Source organism: Geotrypetes seraphini, chromosome 1, assembly GCF_902459505.1.
Source record: "Geotrypetes seraphini chromosome 1, aGeoSer1.1, whole genome shotgun sequence".
Taxonomy (NCBI): Eukaryota; Metazoa; Chordata; class Amphibia; order Gymnophiona; family Dermophiidae; genus Geotrypetes; species Geotrypetes seraphini.
The window spans coordinates 338,537,189-338,557,987 of NC_047084.1; the positions used below are offsets into that span (position 1 = coordinate 338,537,189).

The following is a 20,799-nucleotide window of genomic DNA, read 5'->3' on the forward strand; positions in this document are numbered from 1 at the left end:
TAGATCTCATGCATATTCATTGGGGAAATCCTCAAAACCTGACTGGACTGCAGCCCTGCTCCAGGGGATTGTTTGTTTTTTTTTGCCTTCCCCTGTATATTTTCTCATGCCAGCTCACGCATAAAGTATAATTTTACTGCAGCTGATCCTTTGGCTGGCCCAGAAAATTAAATCAGTTAAATTAAGGACTAGAATAGGAAAACACTGCTAAGTGAACTGATCAGAAACACCTTTCATATGTAATTTTCAATTCACTTCCAGTTTTCTAGCTTCTAAATTTAAATCAATATATATCACTTGGGAGAATGTTAAGACTGAAGCAAATAAATGGTATTCAAAAAGGCTAAATATAAGTTCCATTAAGAACCCCATTTAAACTGAAAACACTGATTTTAATAAGAACCTAAAAAATTATCCCCCCCATTTTACAAAACTATAGTGGGGATTTTAATGCCAGACATAGTGGTAACAGTTCCAATGCTCATAGGAATTCTATGAGCTTTGGAGCTGTTACCGCCATGGTTGGTGCTAAAAACCCCACTATGGTTTTGTAAAAGGCAGGAGGGGAGACAGGGGGGTTTATACTTGCTAAGTTGTCGCTCCCATTTTCTTTCCACAGACCTAGCTAAAGGAATTTGGACTTCTTTTACAAAGCCACACGGCAAACACATCCATTAATTCCCTATGGACGTCGTATTGATTACCTCAGCTGCACCCACTAGTGTGGCTTTGTAAAAGGGGGGGGGGAGGGGTATGTTTTGCTTCTATTTAAAAAGGAAAATGGAAAATGCAAGTGAAACAACAGATCAAAACCTGCTGGACACAAATGAACAAACAAAGCAACTTCATATATTTTTTATTACTAAAACATGAAATGCAACAAATGTACACATTTTGCTCTTTTTAAAATCTAATTTCTTATTTAATTCTCTTCGGCACAGAAACCAATAAATTACATAAATCATAGGTCATTGTGTTTCATTTAAGAATATAAGAAAATGGTTATGTCAAATTGGGTAACTTATTCTTAACCAGTTTTCTATGAAAGTATAGTTTTTCTCTTACATGAAAGGTGATGTCCAGTCTAGGGGAAAAAAACAACCTAAGATATACTTTTATAAGTATTTAAGAAATTGCTCCACATTATTAGCATAATGTATGAGAGCGTTCCTTGCATTTCTTCACTGAAAGACGGGATGCAGCCATTTCAGGTGTGAAGGCACTAACACTGTACACTTCCATTCGTCGAGTTGTGATATATAACAAGTTAAACAGGTGGGGAGCATCCTCTCCTTAACACAGTCATTTCTGACACCATGAGCTGAAAGTCCCAGGTGACAAAGTAGAAACAATGATTCCATCCAACTGATATTAACCAAAAAAACTACTTAATTACAAGCTTGTGCAGGAAAACCACAAAGAAAATAATTAAAATATATGACAAAATGCTTATAGCATTGGTAATACGGCAACCTACGAAGGTAGTAGCATTGCCACCTCATGCTCTTAAGCTGCAAGTTTTAGGCATCCAAAGAAGCTTCTGGACAAGGTTAAAGTAAGGTTTCTTGGAAGTATGGCATCAAATCAGGAAAGTTAGTAGCAGCCCCTATGGTGGAGGCTCCCCCCCTTAAATCAGGTTACTCATACATTACATACTGAAATTAGAAACCAGCATGGACTAGAGTTCTCTTGAACAAAAGAAAAATGACAGTGCCTCAAATTTCCTATCCGGGAGGGCTGGAACAGCCCTGAACAGTTACTCTTCTTCTGGTTCCTCTTTTTCATCATCATCATCTTCTAGTTCCTCTTTTTCATCATCATCATCTTCATCTTCATCACCCTGGTCTCCAGATTCTGGATCATCTTCATCTTCAACCTTATAATGTAAAATACATAAGAAATATTATTTGTATCATCATCGCCACCATTAAAGAATTCTTTTTAACAGTCTTGGAGTCAAAATGCTAAGAAGTAGAAAAACTTCAAAGAAAACTCTACTTTGTCTACTACTAATATTTAAAGCACAACAGTATTACCCACCCTGCACCAATGAAGTTCTTTCCTAAAAATTTTATTTTTAAATTAGTTTGTAAACCACGCTGACCCATGTGTTGGAAAATAGCGGCCTATAAAGAACAATAAACCATATGGCTATTACTGTATATACTCGGATATAAACCAGATTTTGGGGCCAAAAAATGGCTGGCTCCGCAACACCCCACCCCACCCCACTCCCCTCCTCCTGGACCTTGCAAAGGCCTACCTTACATGCCCTCTCTCATTTCTATGAAGTACAAATCATTTTAAGCTGCTTCCTTAAATTATTGTGAGAGATAATTTGTCTAAAATAATTCAACAAACTAAACATGACTCTGCTGAACAAATAACCTGTGTTAAATCTGAAGTTAAAGACTTAAAGGAAATAATATCAACGTTGGTTAAAGATAAGACTTATGTGCATACTAAATTGGAACAATTTGAGAACTTTAACAGGAGAGTAAAATTTACGTATACTAAATTTTCCAAAATCACCGGCCTTAAATCCTCTTTACTACTTTAAAAAATACCTAATGGAAATTCTCAAAATTCCTCAACAAGCCATTCCTCCTATAAACAAAATTTATTATATTCCTACTGCTATGACTAAGGTTGACGAAGGAGGAAATTTGGTAGTGGAAAAAAATTTGACTGCAATGTTGGAGGATTCCCTTTCTGATGTTAAGGATAGGGGAATGCTTTTAGTCTCCTTGGTATTTGAACAAGACCTAAACCTTATAATGAAATTTTACTTTCGGAATTTAAATCAAGAATTTTCAGGACAAAGAATTTGGATTTATCCTGATGTATCTAAGATAACAGAGGACCGCAGAAAAGAATTCCTTTCTATGCGTGATGAGACTAAAAGTTTGGGGGCTTCCTTTCTTTTGGCATACCCCTGTAAATGTTTGATTCGATACTTGGGGATTAAGTACACTTTCTTTTTACCATCACAATTGAGAGTCTTTCTAGACCTGTTGATCTGTTGGATTTAAAAGATAAGTGGGGTTGTTTAACATAGTCAGCTTTCTGATAAAAGGTTTTCGATTTTTTTTCTTTCCATGGATTTATTGATTCCCTCCTTTTTCTGATTTTGAGGACTAAGAAGGATGATAATTTAAATGCCACATTTATAATTTTGTTTTTCATGATGTCATTTGCTTTCTGTATTTCTCCAACAAGTGTATTACTTGTGATAATTTTCAAATCAATAAAAATAAAAAAATAAAAAAATTATTGTGAGCAGCTCTGATTAGAGCAGGGTCACAACTTGGATCTCATAGAAAGAGATGCAACTGGTTCACATACTAAGTTGGGTAACTGCTTTATATAACAGCTAACATGGACCAATCAAATCTAGTGAGTATGAAGATTCGTAACTTGAACATCTATTACTTCCCAGGTGCCTGGAGAATTATAGGGAGAAGTGTCCAATTTGTGGCCAGACCACTTCTAAATAAAGGACATTTATCTCTGCTTGTTGTGAGTACTGTTGAAATATGACAAAGCAGCATGATTCTTCTTTGGTGACCCAGCCCTCCAAAAATTAAAGAAAGAGTTGCATATGGCTTTGTATACCTTTTCACTTACTATTCTACATTAGAGGCTCATTTTCAATGCACTTAAGACACACAAAGTACAGTGGTGCCTCGCATAACGGACGCCTCGCACAGCGAACGCTGCGCACAACGAACTTCAGGTCTTGCTTCCCACAACGAACTTCGTTTCACACAACGAAGTCGCCCGAGCTGCATCCTTAACTGCCCTCTCTCGGCGCTACATATTTTAAACCCCCCTGCCGCCGCCACCGCATATTTTTAAACCTCCCCCCGCCGCCACCGCATATTTTTAAACCTCCCCCCGCCGCCACCGCATATTTTTAAACCTCCCCCCGCCGCCACTGCATATTTTTAAACCTCCCCCCGCCGCCACCGCATATTTTTAAACCTCCCCCCGCCGCCACATATTTTTTTAAAAAAGCCACCACTGCTGCAACTTTCTCACCCGCTCACTCGAACTGGTGGTCTAGCAAATTTCCCAGCCAGAAGCGCAGACAGAGATCAAGAGCAAGCCTTCTGTGCTACTGCCTGGGCCTGCGCTGATCTCTGAATGGCTGCAGTCAGCTCTCGCGGGACTCACAAGAACTAACTGCAGCCAGCTCTCGCGGGACTCACAAGAACTAACTGCAGCCATTCGGAGATCGGCATGGGCCCACACAGGCGTGCAGAGGAATTGCTCCTGATCTTTGCGCTTCTGGCCTGTACGCCACTGGCTGGGAAAGATGGGAGGAATTAAAAAAGGTACTGGGGAGTATGTGGGGGGTGATTATAATACACAGCAAGGATCAACAAAACCCCTGTCTCCCCTCCCCTTCACATATATCCCCTCTATATCATGCTAACAGCTCTAACAAGATAAATTTATCTTTTTTTATGTCATCTTAGCATATTTTATGCTACAGAACGAATTATGTTTTTTAACATGTATTGTTATGGGAAAACGCGTTTCACATAACGAACTTTTCGCATAACAAACTTGCTCCTGGAACGAATTAAGTTCGTTGTGTGAGGCACCACTGTACTATGGTTTCTATGGTACTTTGTGTGTCTTAAATGCTTTGAAAATGAGCCCCATAATCTCAAATAAAACCTCTAAAAAGCACACCAAACTGCTGAAGTCATGATAGCTAAACCAAAAAAGTCTCTCTTACAGGTTCTCCTAGTTCTTTAAGTTTGGCTTTCAGTGCTATTAGCTTCTGATCTTGGTCAGCCAGAAGCACCAAGAGGTCATCCTGTTCCTTTCTCGAGTCTGCTAACTTCTGCTCTAGCTCTTTATATTCATTCTGTGAGACGGCAGCAGTGCTGTTGGCGGAGGCCACTTGTTGCTTGAGTGCAGATTTTTCCTCAGACAAGACTTTCACTTCATCCTGGTAACAGACATAGCAGAGTTACAAAAACTAACTTCTGAAAACAAGACAGTCTACAGCAGGGATCTCAAAGTCCCTCCACGAGGGCCGCAATCCAGTCGGGTTTTCAGGATTTCCCCAATGAATATGCATTGAAAGCAGTGCATGCACATAGATCTCATGCATATTCATTGGGGAAATCCTGAAAACCCGACTGGATTGTGGCCCTCAAGGAGGGACTTTGAGACCCCTGATCTACAGCAATATCCAGGAACGAGGAGGCAACATTTTCTCCATTATCTTTCATCTAGCACCTCCTACCAGTCCACCCTTCTCATTTACTGGCATTAAAGGCAGTCTGCCTTAAACAAACAAAACTAACATGCAGAATTATCAATGCTGTAGTATTCAAGAACACTTACAGGCACTGAAAACACTCACACAATGTGCTGCAGCACGAATTAGTGCACTGTCTCCAACACTGTCATCTAGTCCTGCCTTAGTCCCCCCCACTTCTCAAGCTTTTAGTCTCTTGTCTATGCTTTTCTCTGCTGGGTCACTGAAAACATGGCACGGGAACAATGTGATGTCAATGAAGTCACTTTATTGGATTTCAGTGTTCCAGCAAAGCCCAGATTTAAGTTTGCCCTCATTCTGCACACTATGAGGAGATGTCAGCGTAAGATGAAGGGCCATGGCCTAGCAAACTAACCTATACCTTTTCAGTACAGGTACAATGATGTGAATAAATAAATAAAAAGTCCCCCCCCTTCCTGATTTCCTCTAGTATTGCATTTATGTCACATTGAATGGTTTCTGATCTTTAAACAACATGTAATGTTGCCCCAGGTACATTACATAGAGTGTGAGCCCACTGGAACAAACAGGGAAAAATGCTAGATTTATTTTTTATTTATTTATTCAGTTTTCTATACCATTCTACCAGGGGAGCTCAGAACAGTTTACATGAATTTATTCAAGTACTCAAGCATTTTTCCCTCCTTGAGGGCCACAATCCAGTCGGGTTTTCAGAATTTCCCCAATGAATATGCAAGAGATCTATGTGCATGCACTGCTTTCAATGCATATTCATTGGGGAAATCCTGCAAACCCAACTGGATTGTGGCCCTCAAGGAGGGACTTTGAGATCCCTGATCTAAAAGTACCTGGGGCAACGGGGGGATTACGTGGCTTGCCCAGAGTCACAAGGAGCAGCATGGGTTTGAAACCACAACCTCAAGAGTGCTGAGGCTGTAACTTTAACCACTGCGCCTCTCTTTCTGAATGTAAACCACTTAGGCTATAAGTGGTATATAAATATTAAAATAAGTAGATAAAATTAAACAAAGAGAACCTGAGTAAATGTACAATACTTTTTAAAAAATATATATTTCATTTAAGTAACAAAAGGAAAGTGTAAAAACTCCATTACTTTTACTCTGTAGCATGTTTTATCTATTGCAGCCTACATAAGAGAGGAATGCTGACTAATGCTGGACCTTTACAGCAGCACTGAAAAATCAGCTGATCTACCCAGTCAATCCAACAGCAATATTCTGACCCTCCCTGCATGTTAACTAATTTAGGCAGGGACCCAACCTTTAAATTGTTTGTCTCTTTCAACAATGCTGCCAATCTTTCCTCCAACTCAGCAACTTTGGCACCTGTGACAGTGGTGCTATCTCCTGAGGCAAGGGCTGAAGCTGCAGTCTGGCAAAATTGAACAGAAACATTTATTAGCATTAATATTTCAAAGTTTGGAGCACTTACAAATTTAAGGTATTGCGAATCATTAAGACAGGACATAGTTTTTCAAAAGCGACAGTTGGCTATCAAATGGAAAACAAAGAGCCGCACTTCTCATGTATCTTTTGCCTTATTCTATAAAATTGTCCACAAATTCCAGGAATGCATCATTCCATGGCCACGCCCCCTTTTCAGATACACATAATTTATGTATGAATCCTGGAGTCTAAAGAGAAGCGTATAAATTTAATTTAATGCCGATTAGCATCCAATTAGCACTAATTGGCTCATTTATCAATTAAATTGCATGCACAAATCGGGTGCACCCATACTGGCTCATGCAATTTTAAGCACTATATAAAGACATTAGGCTATTACCTTGCTAATATCTTTTCAAGTAGACAGGTGTGTCATTCTGGACAGTAGGGTACTCTCCCCATGCTTGCGAGCTGTGAAGGAATCCATTCCAGGTTTCAACTCCTCCATCTCCAGAGGACTCTGTGCCCCCTTCAGTTTATATCCAAGCAGGCAATTGCCCTATACAGAACAGGGGGAATATGGTGAGGGGTACTACTGAAAGCACCTGAGATTGTGAAAATTAGACCGCACAGTACCTCTAGAGGTTTTCAGTCTGCTGTCCATCAGAGATGTTGGCTGGCAATCTGCCACGTTGACCCTCAGATCATCCACATCCTTTATGAACATCAGTCCCTTGAAAGGGAGTCTGCTGAGAGTAGCCTTGGAAGTGGAATCTCCTGCCCACTGCCTGACCCAAAGCATCTTGGTATGACAAGTGCGTGCCACAAGAGGCTGAAGCAGCTGCTTTGATCCCTAAGGCCAAAGCTTTGAACTGCCGCTTTAGGACCATATTCACTCTATGATCCTGTGTATCCTTTAATACTACGCCTCCCTCAATTGGCAGGGACGTGCACTTGGTTACCTGAGCAACCAAGGAATTCACCTTAGGCTGAGCAAACATCTGCTGACATTCCTGTGCCAAAGGATAAAGCCTAAACATTGTTTTGGCTACCTTTAGAGAGCCCTCAGGAGTATCCCAGTGCTCAGTGACTAAATCACTCATATCAGGATGGCAGGGAAAAGACATGGGCTGCACTTTCACTCTAAGGATAGAACACTGAGTGTGGAAGGGGCCTGCTGGAAGTCTAACTCCCGCAGGGAGTCATAATGAGCTCTAACAGTGCCGATTGCTTTTGCAATCAACATGTTGTAGGATCCTCTCCTTGGTCCAGGGCCACCACTGCTTCCTGTGTACTTGCTCCTGTTTGTGACCCTATATCTCCCAGCAGGGAAGACTCGCTCTGTGACAGCAAAGGTACACAGACTGATCCCTCACCCTCCGAATCCCTGTCAGAAAGGTCCACAGGATCCTGGTCAGCCACTACTAATGACTCTGGTGTGCCCTGGAAGCCCAAGTCCCCTTGTACAACCCCTGGCCTCATATGAGGATCCTGGCTATCCAAATAAGCTCTCCACATCAAATTAACAAATTCAGCAGAAAGGGCCTTACTAGGCATCACTGAGTCCCCTTTAGGCAGCTCCACCTTACATCTCTTGGGTTTCAGGGCTTCATGGCTTCCACGCTCTTACACTTAGGTATGCTGCTGTTCGGGGGCTCCAGGAGGGATTTTCTCATGGAAGACAGACCCACCAGAGATTTCTCAGCCCTAGAGACCAAAGGGGAGGATAAACCTGATGCTCCCGATGTCCCTTCATGTGCTGCGTGGCATGTGACACGAGAATGCTCTTCTGGCATCCATCCAGCACAAAACTGGCATGAATTAGGGATAAAAGAGCCTGAGGACTCCAACCCTGCTAGTTTTGAGGCAAAATGAGGTGATTTGAAGAATCCGGAGAACTTTGAAAAGAAAAAAACAGGAAATCCAAAATGGCCACTATGGCAGCACTTTGGCACCAAAAACCAGCTCAAAAATACCTTAACTAGAAGTTTAAAAAAATACCCAAAATAGAAAACAGGATGTTACAGGTGGAGGACCCTAGTGGATGTAACCTTCAAAAACAGGTCTTTCAGACCCCCTCCCTTCCTGATTTTGCCCATAGGCTGTAATAGCCTTACTCACTGTGACATGTGCTCTGAAGGTGCTGCATCCTGCCTCAGCTCTAAGCAGTAGCTGGATCTGGGAGAAAAATCCCTGCCTCAATCAATCAGTCCTCCAAAAACTGAGATCTTCAGGCTGCCAGTCAGAACGAAATCATACTGATCCTCAACCCCTATGGAACCGCACACACAAAAGGGGGGAGGCAAAGTCGCAGCTGGCACCCGGAAGAGCCCCCTGCAGATGCCTAACAGCCTGCATTCAAGCTCCCGCAATTCAGTAGGCAAGTTAAGCTATACCCCGAGCTCCACAATAGTTTCTGCAGGCTGGCCAAACAGGTCCCCAAGAGATTACCTGCTAGTTGCAGATCCAAGTCTGCTTCTCTATGCAGCCAGAATTGTCCCCTCACTGGAGAGCTCTGGTGCACAAATAAGTTACAAAAAAACTGCAAAAAATACTGATAATAATAAAAAATATACAGATTAGATTAGAAAGATACCTTCTGGTTCACATGCAAAAGGAAAAACTGAAGGGAACAGAAGAGTCATCTGGAGAAGGAGGAGTAGGAGTTGAAAAACTGGAATGGATTCCTTCTGTACGGCTCATGAACATGGGGAGAATACCCCACTGTCTAGAATAACATGCAACTATCAACAAGATGAAGTACATCAAGCCTATAAAATGTGTAAATAGTCTATATTCTCCAGAATAAAAGAGAAAATCTTCCATGGTGAAAACCCCTCAGCACTTAATTTTCTCATCAGTAGATTCTTAGTTATAAAATTTGGTATGCTCCATCGATTTCTCTTTTGAAAACCTGACATCTATCTGTACTTCAGAGATAAGTTATAGAACTATACAATTTTCTTAAGCACTGGCAGGCCACATCCACTGGGATACTTAAAGGAATTAGGTTTATATATTACATTACATTACATTACATTACATTAGGGATTTCTATTCCGCCATTACCTTGCGGTTCAAGGCGGATTACAAAAGGTTAATTTAAAAAAAACAGAGTTACAATGATAAGCAAGAGAGGTAAGTTGTAGATCTTATAAACATTTAGCGGGTTGTTGAGGGTGAGGTGGTTTGTAAAAGAGTTAATAGGTGGTCATAGTGGAAGTTCTTTTGTTATTATTAGTGCAGTAATGGGTAGATCAAATGTCTTTGAAAAGTACATTATAAGAAAATTAAAATATAAAATTGCTAAAACATTCACAGCATACTAATTCCTTTAATGTCAGTTGCTACCATCTCATGCACTTGATATACCATGTGTCTGTTATAGGGCTTTCTCAAAATTTTTTATACTAAATATTAAGGGAACATTAAATACATTCTTTCTTTCTTTTTTTTTTTTTTTTTTACCAAGGTCAACAGCAAACTGCTAGATGCAGTGGCCTAACTTCCTTTCTTTTTGAAAATGTGTGTTTAATTTGCTGTATTGTACTGACCAAAACAACAGACATAAAAGAGTTCCGTAAAGAAATAAAAACACTACTGTTCAAAAAATATCTCCCATCACTCTAATCACCACCCAATGAGTTCCCAATCAACGCCTTTGGAAACACCCACCTATAGCATCTCTTTGTCTGTGATCTAGAATGTACTGTAACTCTTTTACACTACACCCGATTTAACTTGATTCAGTTGTTATGTATTACCTTCTGTGATATGTATTATCCTCTGTTATATGTATTATCTTCTATGATATGTATTATCTTCTGTGAAATTGAAGTATCTTAATCCTTTACTGTTCCTGTAACTTACTCTTATCCTGAAATGTAATTCTACTGGAATTGCCCAGATATCTTCTATATTGTAATCCGCCTAGAACCGCAAGGCACAGGCGGAATAGAAATCCCTAATGTAATGTAATGTAATGTAATGTATCTTTCCTTAGTCTGGTCATTTTTTGTTTATTTTGTCTGTTTACAGGTATTTATCCGGAGACATAAAGAGCTGGAAAAGAAACTTCTTTATTTCTCCCTGGGCTGTGTCCTGGCCTGGTTGTATATGTAAGCACCTGAAGATTACAAAGAGTTGTCACAGGCGCCTCTGGGGACTGCAGCAACTTAAGCTGTAGAGAAAGAAAGAAGCCACCACGGCTGCAAAAGCAGCATCTAAAATGGGTACAAAGAGAAGAAAGAACATAAGATTTGCCGCTGCTGGGTCAGACCAGTGGTCCATCATGCCCAGCAGTCCGCTCACGCAGCGGCTCTTAGGTCAAAGACCAGTGCCCTATTTGAGTCTAGTAAGAACTTATCCAACCTTGTCTTGAACCCTGAAGGGTGCTTTCCCCTATAACAGCCTCCGGGAGAGTGTTCCAGATTTCTACCACTCTCTGGGTGAAGAAGAACTTCCTTACATTTGTATGGAATCTATTCCCTTTTAAATTTAGTGAGTGCCCTCTTGTTCTCTTCACCTTGGAGAGGGTGAACAATCTCTCTTTCTCTACTAAGTCAATTCCCTTCAATATCTTGAACATTTCAATCATGTCCCCTTCTCAGTCTTCTCTTTTCAAGGGAGAAGAGGCCCAGTTTCTCTAGCCTCTCATTGTATGGCAACTCCCCCCAGTCCCTTAACCATTTTCATTGCTCTTCTCTGGACCCTTTTGAGTAGTACTATGTCCTTTTTCATGTACGGCGACAAGTGTTGGACACAGTTAGAACTCCTCCTGAAAGGAATTTTTTAAATCCTAGAGCAGAATGCTCAAAAATGCTCCACATGGTCACCTCATCTTTAATGTTTTCCTGTAAATTAACCCTTGCTGTCTATTTACTGAACCCCTTTACTCAGCAGCAGGGCTCCTCTCTTGGGAGCAGAATCACAAGGCACTCCATAACTGAAGGAACAATTTTCAGGAGTACCCGTACTGATTGGAAATCAAGTCGACCTGGAATGAAAGTATCTGCTTTTAATGTGGGAACTTCTTCCATGAAAAAGAACATGCAGAGATTTGAAAATGTAACTTGTATGTTTTTTTCTTTCCCAACCGAAACACACTCCTGGAAACCCTTTGTAAAAGTTCATATATTTACTCAGGTTAGAGGTGGGCAATTTCAAGTAGTCGGTGTACTTAGGTATAAGGGAATTTATTAATAATAATAATAACAGCTTATATACTGCAATACCATGAAGTTCTATGCGGTTTACAGAAGATTAAGCAAAGGTAACAAATTGAATTGACTTTAAGAGGGGAGGAAGAAAGAGAATTAATAGGACAGGAAATTCATTGTTGAGGAGAGAATGATCAAAAGGACAAGTTACTCACATAAAATTACCACAAGCAGTTTTTAAGTAGCAGCCTAAAGTTTTATGATGACTTGTATCTACTGTACATCGTTTGGGTGAATCTCTTCATAAAGACGGTTAATATATACCAATCAATCAATTAATGAGTGTGCCTTCCAAATTCACAGCCCCATATGCACACATACAACCCTGAACACTTAAACTGTATATCTGACACATCTGAGGGAGAAAAGGTGAATAGAGTACATCACATTTTCCCTCCCTGATGGGCAGCATGCCATTAAAAACTACTGGGCAATCATAGCACCCTCTTAGCTCTCGTTGGGAATTTCAATATCCACAGATCTGCTACAGACATGAGTCCTTTATAGCACACATCAAATCAATGCTAAATATTAACAAAACTGATTTCTTGGATGCGAGTGATGTAACTCAGTAGCGTTCACATTTCCATCCCACTAAGAAGTGCGTCTAGATCCCCCACAATAATGCAGTGTAATTACCTACAGATAGTAATGCACTGGTGTAAAGTATTTTTGCTATGGTGGGAATCCAATCTACTTGTTTGTCTGGAGGCCACAGAGAGTGCAGTGGGTAGATTTTACTGAGAAAATAATACTTATAGATTTGAAAATACACTTTTGGTGCCCAAAACATTCTTTACCATGCCATCTTTAAATGCTGCTAGAAATATATGTCACAGACCCCTGCACTTGCCTTTATCTGTACTGAGAAAGGGCAATTTTTTGAGAATGCCAATGTATGCACATAATGTCCTATGTAGAAAATGTAAATGGTCTTCAAAGCGGTTCTCTTAGAAATATTTATGACATGCTACTGTATAGTCTTTGTATTGTCCAAATGTACTCCACTGTGAATGCTTATAGACCGTTCTGAGCTACTGGGAGGACGGGATAAAAATCTAAATAAATAAATGCTTAAAGCATATCTTTATAGCGGAAGCTCTGCTGACTTGCTTATTTGAAGGCTTGCTTTCCCAAATACTGCTCTATTCCTAAGATTTTTGCTAAGGCAACAAAAATATTGTGCATTCAACCATGCATAAAAGGATTAAAGAAAGGATGGTAAAGAATGCATTAAGTATGAAAATCATTAATTGAGATGTTATGCACCAGTAGTAAATGAGAACCCATTTTATGACTTATGCTTTCAGGTGCAGAAGAAAAATCCTACAAAAGATAGGCAAACTGAAAAAAATGTGCAGTTTAATGCATCTTAAATCTTACAATTGTTTCAATTTTGTGTAGCAGCTCCTGTCTCTCAGTTTGCAGTCTGTTGATCTCTAGGGACTGTGCTTGTATTTGAGACCTCAGTGCTTCTATATCCTGAAGAACAGAAGAGAGTCAGAATTATTCTTCATATCCTGTAATGATAGCGCGTCAGAAAGTAAGAGAAGTAGCCGTCCCAGCTGCACAGAGAACACTAAAAAGAAGCAAATACAGTACTCCTCCGATATTCGCAGGGGTTCCATTCCAGGAACCCTCGCGAATGTTGAAAAAACGCGAATACGGTTTTTAGCAGGGAAGACAGAAGAGGGCAGCCAGAGTGCCGGCGACGTTAGATAGATTGTGAGCCCACCGGGACAGAGAGGGAAAATGCTTGAGTACCTGATTGTAAAAAACCGCTTAGATAACCTTGATAGGCGGTATATAAAATCCTAATAAACTTGAAACTTGAGTGAAGGAAATCACTCGCGGTATGCTCCGACCGCCTCTTCCTGTACTAAAGTCGGGCCTCAACAATCAGGAGCTATGTATCAAAGCCTGATTTTAGTATAGGAAGAGGCAGTCGGAGCATACCGCGAGTGATTTCCTTCACTCGCCGGCGCTCCAGCTGCCCTCTCCGGCTGCCCACTCCTGCCCGGTCATTCACGGTCAGAAAATACCGCAAATGACCGGGACCACGAATTGCGGACCACAAATTTGTGGGGGAGCACTGTACACACTAACTGCTAGTTTTGGAATGATCTGAGATAGCACTGATCTTAGAACTGTTTATGTCAACAGTACTGTGAAGGTGATGTGTCAAGGCTCTGATGGAGAAAAATGGGTGGTAGGGGAGGGGCAGTCTAACTATGAACAGATGTGAGATGGGGGTGGATTCATGTTACACTCTTTTTTTTCTTTTGAGCAAATAAAGACTGCAGAAAAGGGAGATATCATTAATCTGTATTTCTACATAAGTTTAGGGGGTGAAGAACTTATGTAGAGCGGGACTTGGGTGCGATTGTATGTGATGATCTTAAGGTTGCCAAACAGGCTGAAAAGGTGACAGCGAAAGCTTGAAGGATGCTAGGTTACATAGGGAGGGGTATGGCCAATAGGAAAAAGGAGGTATTGATGACCCTGTATCAGACTTTGGTGAGACGTCATTTAGCATATTGTGTATAATTCTGGAGGCCGCACCTTCAAAAAGATATAAAAAGGATGGAGTCGGTCCAGAGGAAGGCTACTAAAATGGTATGTGGTCTTTATCATAAGGCGTAAGGGGACAGACTTAAAGGTTCAACGTGGATAAGTGTAAAGTGATGCATGTAGGTAACAAAAATCTCATGCACGAATACAGGATGTCCGGGGCGGTACTTGGAGACACCTCCCAGGAAAGAGACAAGTCAATGAAGCCTTCTGCACAATGTGCTGCGGTGGCAAAAAGGGCGAACAGAATGCTAAGAATGATTAAGAAAGGGATCACGAACACATTGGAGAAGGTTATCATGCCGTTTTACCGGGCCATGGTGCTCCCTCACCTGGAGTACTGTGTCTATCACTGGTCGCCATACATGAAGAAGGACACGGTGCGACTAAAATGGTTAAGGGGCTGGAGGAGTTGCCGTACAGTGAAAGATTAGAGAAACTGGGCCTTTTCTCCCTTGAACAGAGGAGATTGAGAGGGAACATGATCGAAATATTCAAGGTACTGAAGGGAATAGACTTAGTAGATAAGGACAGGTTGTTCACCCTCTCCAAGGTAGGGAGAATGAGAGGCCACTGTCTAAAATTGAAAGGCAATAGATTCCGTGCGAATGTAAGGAAGTTCTTCTTTACTCAGAGAGTGGTAGAAAACTGGAACGCTCTTCCGGAGTCTGTCATAAGGGAAAACACCCTCCAGGGATTCAAGGCAAAGTTAAACAAGTTCCTACTGAACCAAAACGTACGCAGGTATGGCTAGTCTCAGTTAGGGCACTGGTCTTTGACCAGAGGGCCGCCACATGAGCAGATGCTGGGCACGATGGACCACTGGTCTGACCCAGTAGCGGCAATTTTAATGTTTTTATGTTCTTATCTCAATCTGTATACTTTGGAGGAAAAACGGGAGAGGGGAGATAGGATAGAGACGTTTAAATACCTATGTAATGAAATGTGCATGAGTTGAGTCTCTTTTAATTTGAAAGGAAACTCTGCAATGAGAGGGCATAGGATTAAGTTAAGAGGTGATAGGCTCCGGATAATCTGAGGAAATACTTTTATACGGCATGGGTGGTAGATGCATGGAACAGTCTCCAGAGTAATCTAAGGAAATACTTTTTACAGAAAGGGTGGTAGATGCGTGGAACAGTTTCCTGGAAGAGGTGGTGGAGACAGAGACTGTGTCTGAATTCAAAAGGTCCTGGGATCTCTCGGAGAAAGAGATCATGTTACTGCGGATGAGCAGACTAGATGGGTCATTTGGCCTTTATCTGCCATCATGTTTCTATGTCTCTCCACACTTTTTTTTTTTAGACAGAAGCCCTTAAATGACCCAATTTTATTATATTGACTGCAGGCTTACTATATATAATCACCGATGTCACAATAAAAATATCCATCTAATAATACCAAAATCTAAGATAAAATCTCAAAACAAACATTTACTGTATTTTTCGCTCTGTAAGATGCACTTTTTCCACCCCCAAATACACCTCCGCACCCCCCCCCCCGGGCGTTCTGCTGCTGCTGGTGGCCCCACCCTCCACCCCCCGCGTTCTGATGCTGCTCGTCGCCACCCCCCCCCCACACTGCTCTCTTATTGCTCGCTGCCGCAGGAAAGAAAGAGAAGGGCTGGCGGTGTGCAAATGAGCCCACAAGTCTTGCCCCGATGTCAACTTCAGCGTTGGAGAGAAGGACAAGCCAGCCAATTGCTGGCCCAGACCTTATCTCCGACGTCAAAATTGACGTCGGGGCAAGACTTGTGGGCCCGATTGCATGCCGTCGGCACTTCGTGGAGTTGCAGCAGCAGGAGTCAGCCTTTGCCATGGCAGCAGCAGGAGTCAGCCTTTCCCATGTCGGCAGCAGGAGTCAGCCGCTGCCATGTTGGCAGCGGCATCGGGTGTGCACTGCAGTCCAGGAGTGCAAGAGCCTCGTTTTGGGTCAGAGAAGCTGGCTTTTTGGTCTTCTGTGGATGGATCTTCGGGCTCCTGAGATGGCAGTGCTGCAGTTCCTGTGGTGTGGTAATTTCAGGGGGGGGTGTTCAGTTGGAGGGGGTGTAGCTTGGTGTGGGTGTGCTAGTGGCACTGGTGAGGCACGGCCTTGGAGGTGAGCCTCTGGTTATTTGGGGTGTTGCTAGGTTGGGGTTTACCAGGGTTTGGTGAAGGGGTTTTTTGTGCTCCTTATGGCGCCTGCTAAAAAGTCTGGTTCCAGGGGAGGGAGGGGTGGTGGAGCTCAGAAGGGTCATTCTGCAGCGGTGGCAGTGCCTGTTGGAGGACCAGGGAGGACGAATCAGCGTGTCAGGAAGGAAGGCAGGCTTCGAGGAGTTGCAGCAGTAGTGGGCGAGTGGTGGACCAGGGAGGAGGAATCGGCATGGCAGGGAGGAAGGCAAGCAGGCTTCGGTGTGGGAGGGAGGAATGACAAAGGCTGGAAGGCAGTGAAGGAGAGGGGGCAAAAACTCGGGACATAGGAAGGGAGGGAGGGAATGGAAAGAGACAATTGTTGGGCCTAAGGAAGGAAGGAAGGAAAGAACTATCTAGTGCAACCAGAAATCACCGGACAACAAAGGTAGGATTTCAATTTAGGATTTTAAAATCTGTCTGCTGCAGTATATTTGTCTATTTTTCTAGGGGGCTAGGTTCAGAGGCACAATTTGGTTCAAAATATTTTTTTCTTGGTTTTTTCTCCTCTAAATCTAGGGTACGTATTATGGTCAGGTGCGTCTTATGGAGTGAAAAATACGGTATATCTGGCTGCAGAGTTCTATTGCTGTACTTTAAATACCCACCCCACTACTAGAAAATGCAAGCAAACTAAACAACTTCAAAAAGCCTTTCAGCACTATAGAAATAATAAATAGTAGTAGTAGTAGTAAAAAAGTCCCTGCCTTGTACGATTCCACAGCATTCTCGGAGCTTCCATCTGCAGGCACGCCTTCTGGAGGAGAACGCTCTAGTCTTACTTCTGGTTGAACAGACTTCTAACCAGTACAAAGACAAAAAAAGAGAGTGATAAAACACATTTTCTATTTAGGTAGTTCTATGTTAGCCTCCAGAAGCGTTAGTCAGTGCTCAGAGCTGTCTTCCATTATTATGCAAACTGCAAATAAATGTGCTAATTGGTGGGGGGAAAGATTCACAGTATATTTTGTAGTATTTTTGGGTTATAAAGACAGGTTAAGAGGACTGTCAGGTAAACTTGGGGGTCTACCATCTCTTACGGAGTAAGCTATAAGAATCGCTTTCCCCACTGGGACCCTGATACTTCCAAGTGAACTGGACTGACTACTCTCCAAGGTAGGGAGAACAAGAGGGCACTCTCTAAAATTGAAAGGGGATAAATTCCGTACGAATGTAAGAAAGTTCTTCTTCACTCAGAGAGTGGTAGAAAACTGGAATGCTCTTCCGAAGTCTGTCATAGGGGAAAACACCCTCCAGAGATTCAAGACAAAGTTAGACAAGTTCCTGCTGAACCAGAACGTATGCAGGTAGGGCTAGTCTCAGTTAGAGCACTGATGTTTGACTAAGGGCTGCCGCGTGAGCGGACTGTTGGGCATGATGGACCACTGGTCTGACCCAACAGCGGCAATTCTTATGTTCTTATGTACTGTCAGGGAAAGAATGCAGGCCTCAAAAGCATCTCTCATTCTAAGACGTCATAGCCAAAAGCAAATTTCCCTTCTCCCTCTCCAGAACTTTCTGTGGTTTCCCATCACATTTTCATGTTTGAATTTAAAATTTGATGTCTCTTACTAGTCACTCTTCTTAAAGATTCTGGGTCCACCATGTTTCTTTCTTGGTTACTACCCAGTTTACCAATAATATCATAACTTCTCATTCTTGCTGTTTGGCCAAGGGGAAATCTCCATCCATAAGTCAAAAGGTATAATATAGCAATGAAATAGAAAAATATCTGAGACATGTACTGACAACTTAAGTGAATTCTCAAATTAAATTCTGATATACTTTCCTACCAGTTCTAAGGAAAATAGGAATTAAAGAATTGAGTAGACTACCTGGTCCCAGGGGAAAATCACTCTACATTTCTCCTGAACATGATTATAACTGATCATATATTTGACATTACTGATTTAAAGTTCTAGTCACAACCAATTGATAATGGCACCTAAAAGTATATGTATTGTTGTTTTGCCAATGGGGCTATAACATAGGTTTCTAGATTTGCACACTTTAGGAAGGATAAATCAGATTTAAAAACAAAACAAATAGGAATGTAAACAATACAACAAAATTTAACATATTAGTAAAATTATTCTTTGCTCTTTCTTTCCAGCTCGATGAAATGTTTAAAAAAATTGTTCAAAAAAGGGTTGAGATTCCATTCATCTGTCTGGGGACTATTTATTTCTATAAACGGATTGAAGGGGGCCCAAATATGGCACAGGAGAAGAATGAGGGAAGAGACATCTTGCTCATAACTGGGACACCCAAGAAATAAAAGTCCTCTAAAAATGGTCCAATGCATTTTTGGGGGGAGAAGAGCAGTAGCTGCAAAACAAACATTGATGCATTGATACATAACTGCTCCATTCAACCTGTCCTGCCTGGCTACAGACCTCAGAGCCAACACAGATACACACAATTTTTTTAAACAGTATCCCGTATCTGCTACTGTCTTCTCTATTTCTGAGGCTGATTCTTAATGATTTAGATGTACATTGCATTTTATTTGTTGTAAACTGAATTGACACATGGAAGGAAATTCTGTATCTGTGCTCCTATATATAGATGCCCAGAGGGCACACCTGTAGGACCATATTTTATAAAGAAAAGTAGGTGCCTACTCTCTTTTATAAAGTACTAGAGAAACTGAGACTATACATGTGCAATCACTTATACCAAAACAACAAAATCACCAGATGGTTCCACAGGAAAAAAGAAGAAACCAAAAGCAAAAAAAACTGTGGGAGCGATGTGCTTGATTTAAACGTTTTTAATAACAAATATTCTTCACGAACAAAAGCAATGCAGTTAGTCAATCCATATGATGCACAGCAGAAAATAATGGTGCGGACCCGACATGGTCCGTGTTTCGGTTATAAATACCTTCTTCTGGAGTCCTATGGAGATATGTGTAAATAGGCAGAAAGAATCACAGTTTATGTGAATGTGATTGAGCAATAATGGTGTTTAATGTGAATGATGAAAAATAATGGATGTGAATGAAGGGTGATCCAAAATAAAAGAGGAAAATAGAATTCAACAAGAAACTTGTGCATGTGAACTGGTGATGTAAAAGTGATGAAAAATAAAAATATAAAAAATATTGAATAGAGAGGATTAAAAATATGTGAAAATTACCAATAAAACAGTGAATGGCGAGGTTACCAATAAAGACACAACCAAGCATGTGAAAGCAGCTTAGAGAGGTAGAACATATGAATGAAAAAATATATCAATGTACCAATGGATTTACACCACAAAATTTAAATATATGTTAAGGCATTCAATTGGGTGTAAACTGAAAAGGAGGAAAACAACCTAAAGGTGGCTAAACTAAGAAAAAAGAAAAGGCCCAAAATACAGCACTATGCTATTAGGGTTCTAAATAATGTTCGCAAATATGACCATGTGACTTTTTGAAAGAGACACCATTGATTGCCTATAAAATTTTGATTGATGCACAAAACATTAACTTTGATATTTAAAGATTCTGGTACCATATAAACCAATTAGAACCCTACGTTCTTCCAGCTCTCAGCAGTTGTCCCTTCCATCACTACATTTAGCAAGGCTAACTTCAACACGGAATTCTGCCTTTGTTGCTTCTGTGCCATACTTATGGAACTCTCTTCCTACAGATCTGCGCACTGAACTTTCTTTCACTAAATTTAGAGGCCTTTTGAAAACTTATCTTTTTTGTTTAGCATACCCTTAGAAGACTATTAATACTTACTGTAATAAGATCTTTTGGACAGGAACTTAGGGAGGGTCTCCAGACTACAGCTATGTACGTTGTTATATTTTAATTTTTTAATGGGGGGTATATTTGTTTAATTTTGTTTTGTGTTTTTTAAAAAAAATATTTTCTTTTGTTAATGGAGTTCCTTTTAGGTTTAAACTAAACTAAACCTTAGGTTTGTATACCACGCCATCTCCGCAAGCGTAGAGCTCGGCACGGTTTACAGAATTAGGATAGAAAGGAACTCCAGAAGAAGAAGGGTAATAGGAAAGGAACTAAGAGGGTAGAGAGGGGTCAAGGTACCAGAGAGCGGGAGGTGTTAGATTTTTGAAAAGAGCCAAGTTTTCAGGTGTTTGCGGAAGAGTTGGAGGGAGTTTAAAATTGTAAACTGCTCTGCTGTTATTGTGAAGGGTGGTGTATAAGTACTAATAAA

General features: G+C 41.1%; 1 protein-coding gene across 6 annotated transcripts in view; it reads right to left on the minus strand.

Moving 5' to 3' along the window:
- Positions 1 to 839: 839 nt before the first annotated feature.
- The window catches only part of USO1 (USO1 vesicle transport factor), a 210,209-nt gene continuing 190,249 nt past the window's right edge, over positions 840 to 20,799 (minus strand). For 5 of the 6 annotated variants that reach the window (XM_033960394.1, XM_033960384.1, XM_033960367.1 and 2 more), the window contains 5 exons: positions 17,332 to 17,424; positions 13,269 to 13,367; positions 6,542 to 6,652; positions 4,748 to 4,963; positions 840 to 1,876 (listed from right to left, as the gene is read on the minus strand). In XM_033960394.1, the coding sequence (XP_033816285.1) occupies positions 1,757 to 1,876; positions 4,748 to 4,963; positions 6,542 to 6,652; positions 13,269 to 13,367; positions 17,332 to 17,424 (639 nt within the window). In that variant the 3' untranslated portion in view covers positions 840 to 1,756. The remainder of the gene's footprint in view (positions 1,877 to 4,747; positions 4,964 to 6,541; positions 6,653 to 13,268; positions 13,368 to 17,331; positions 17,425 to 20,799) is intronic. The other variant, XM_033960401.1, reaches the window with a different exon arrangement.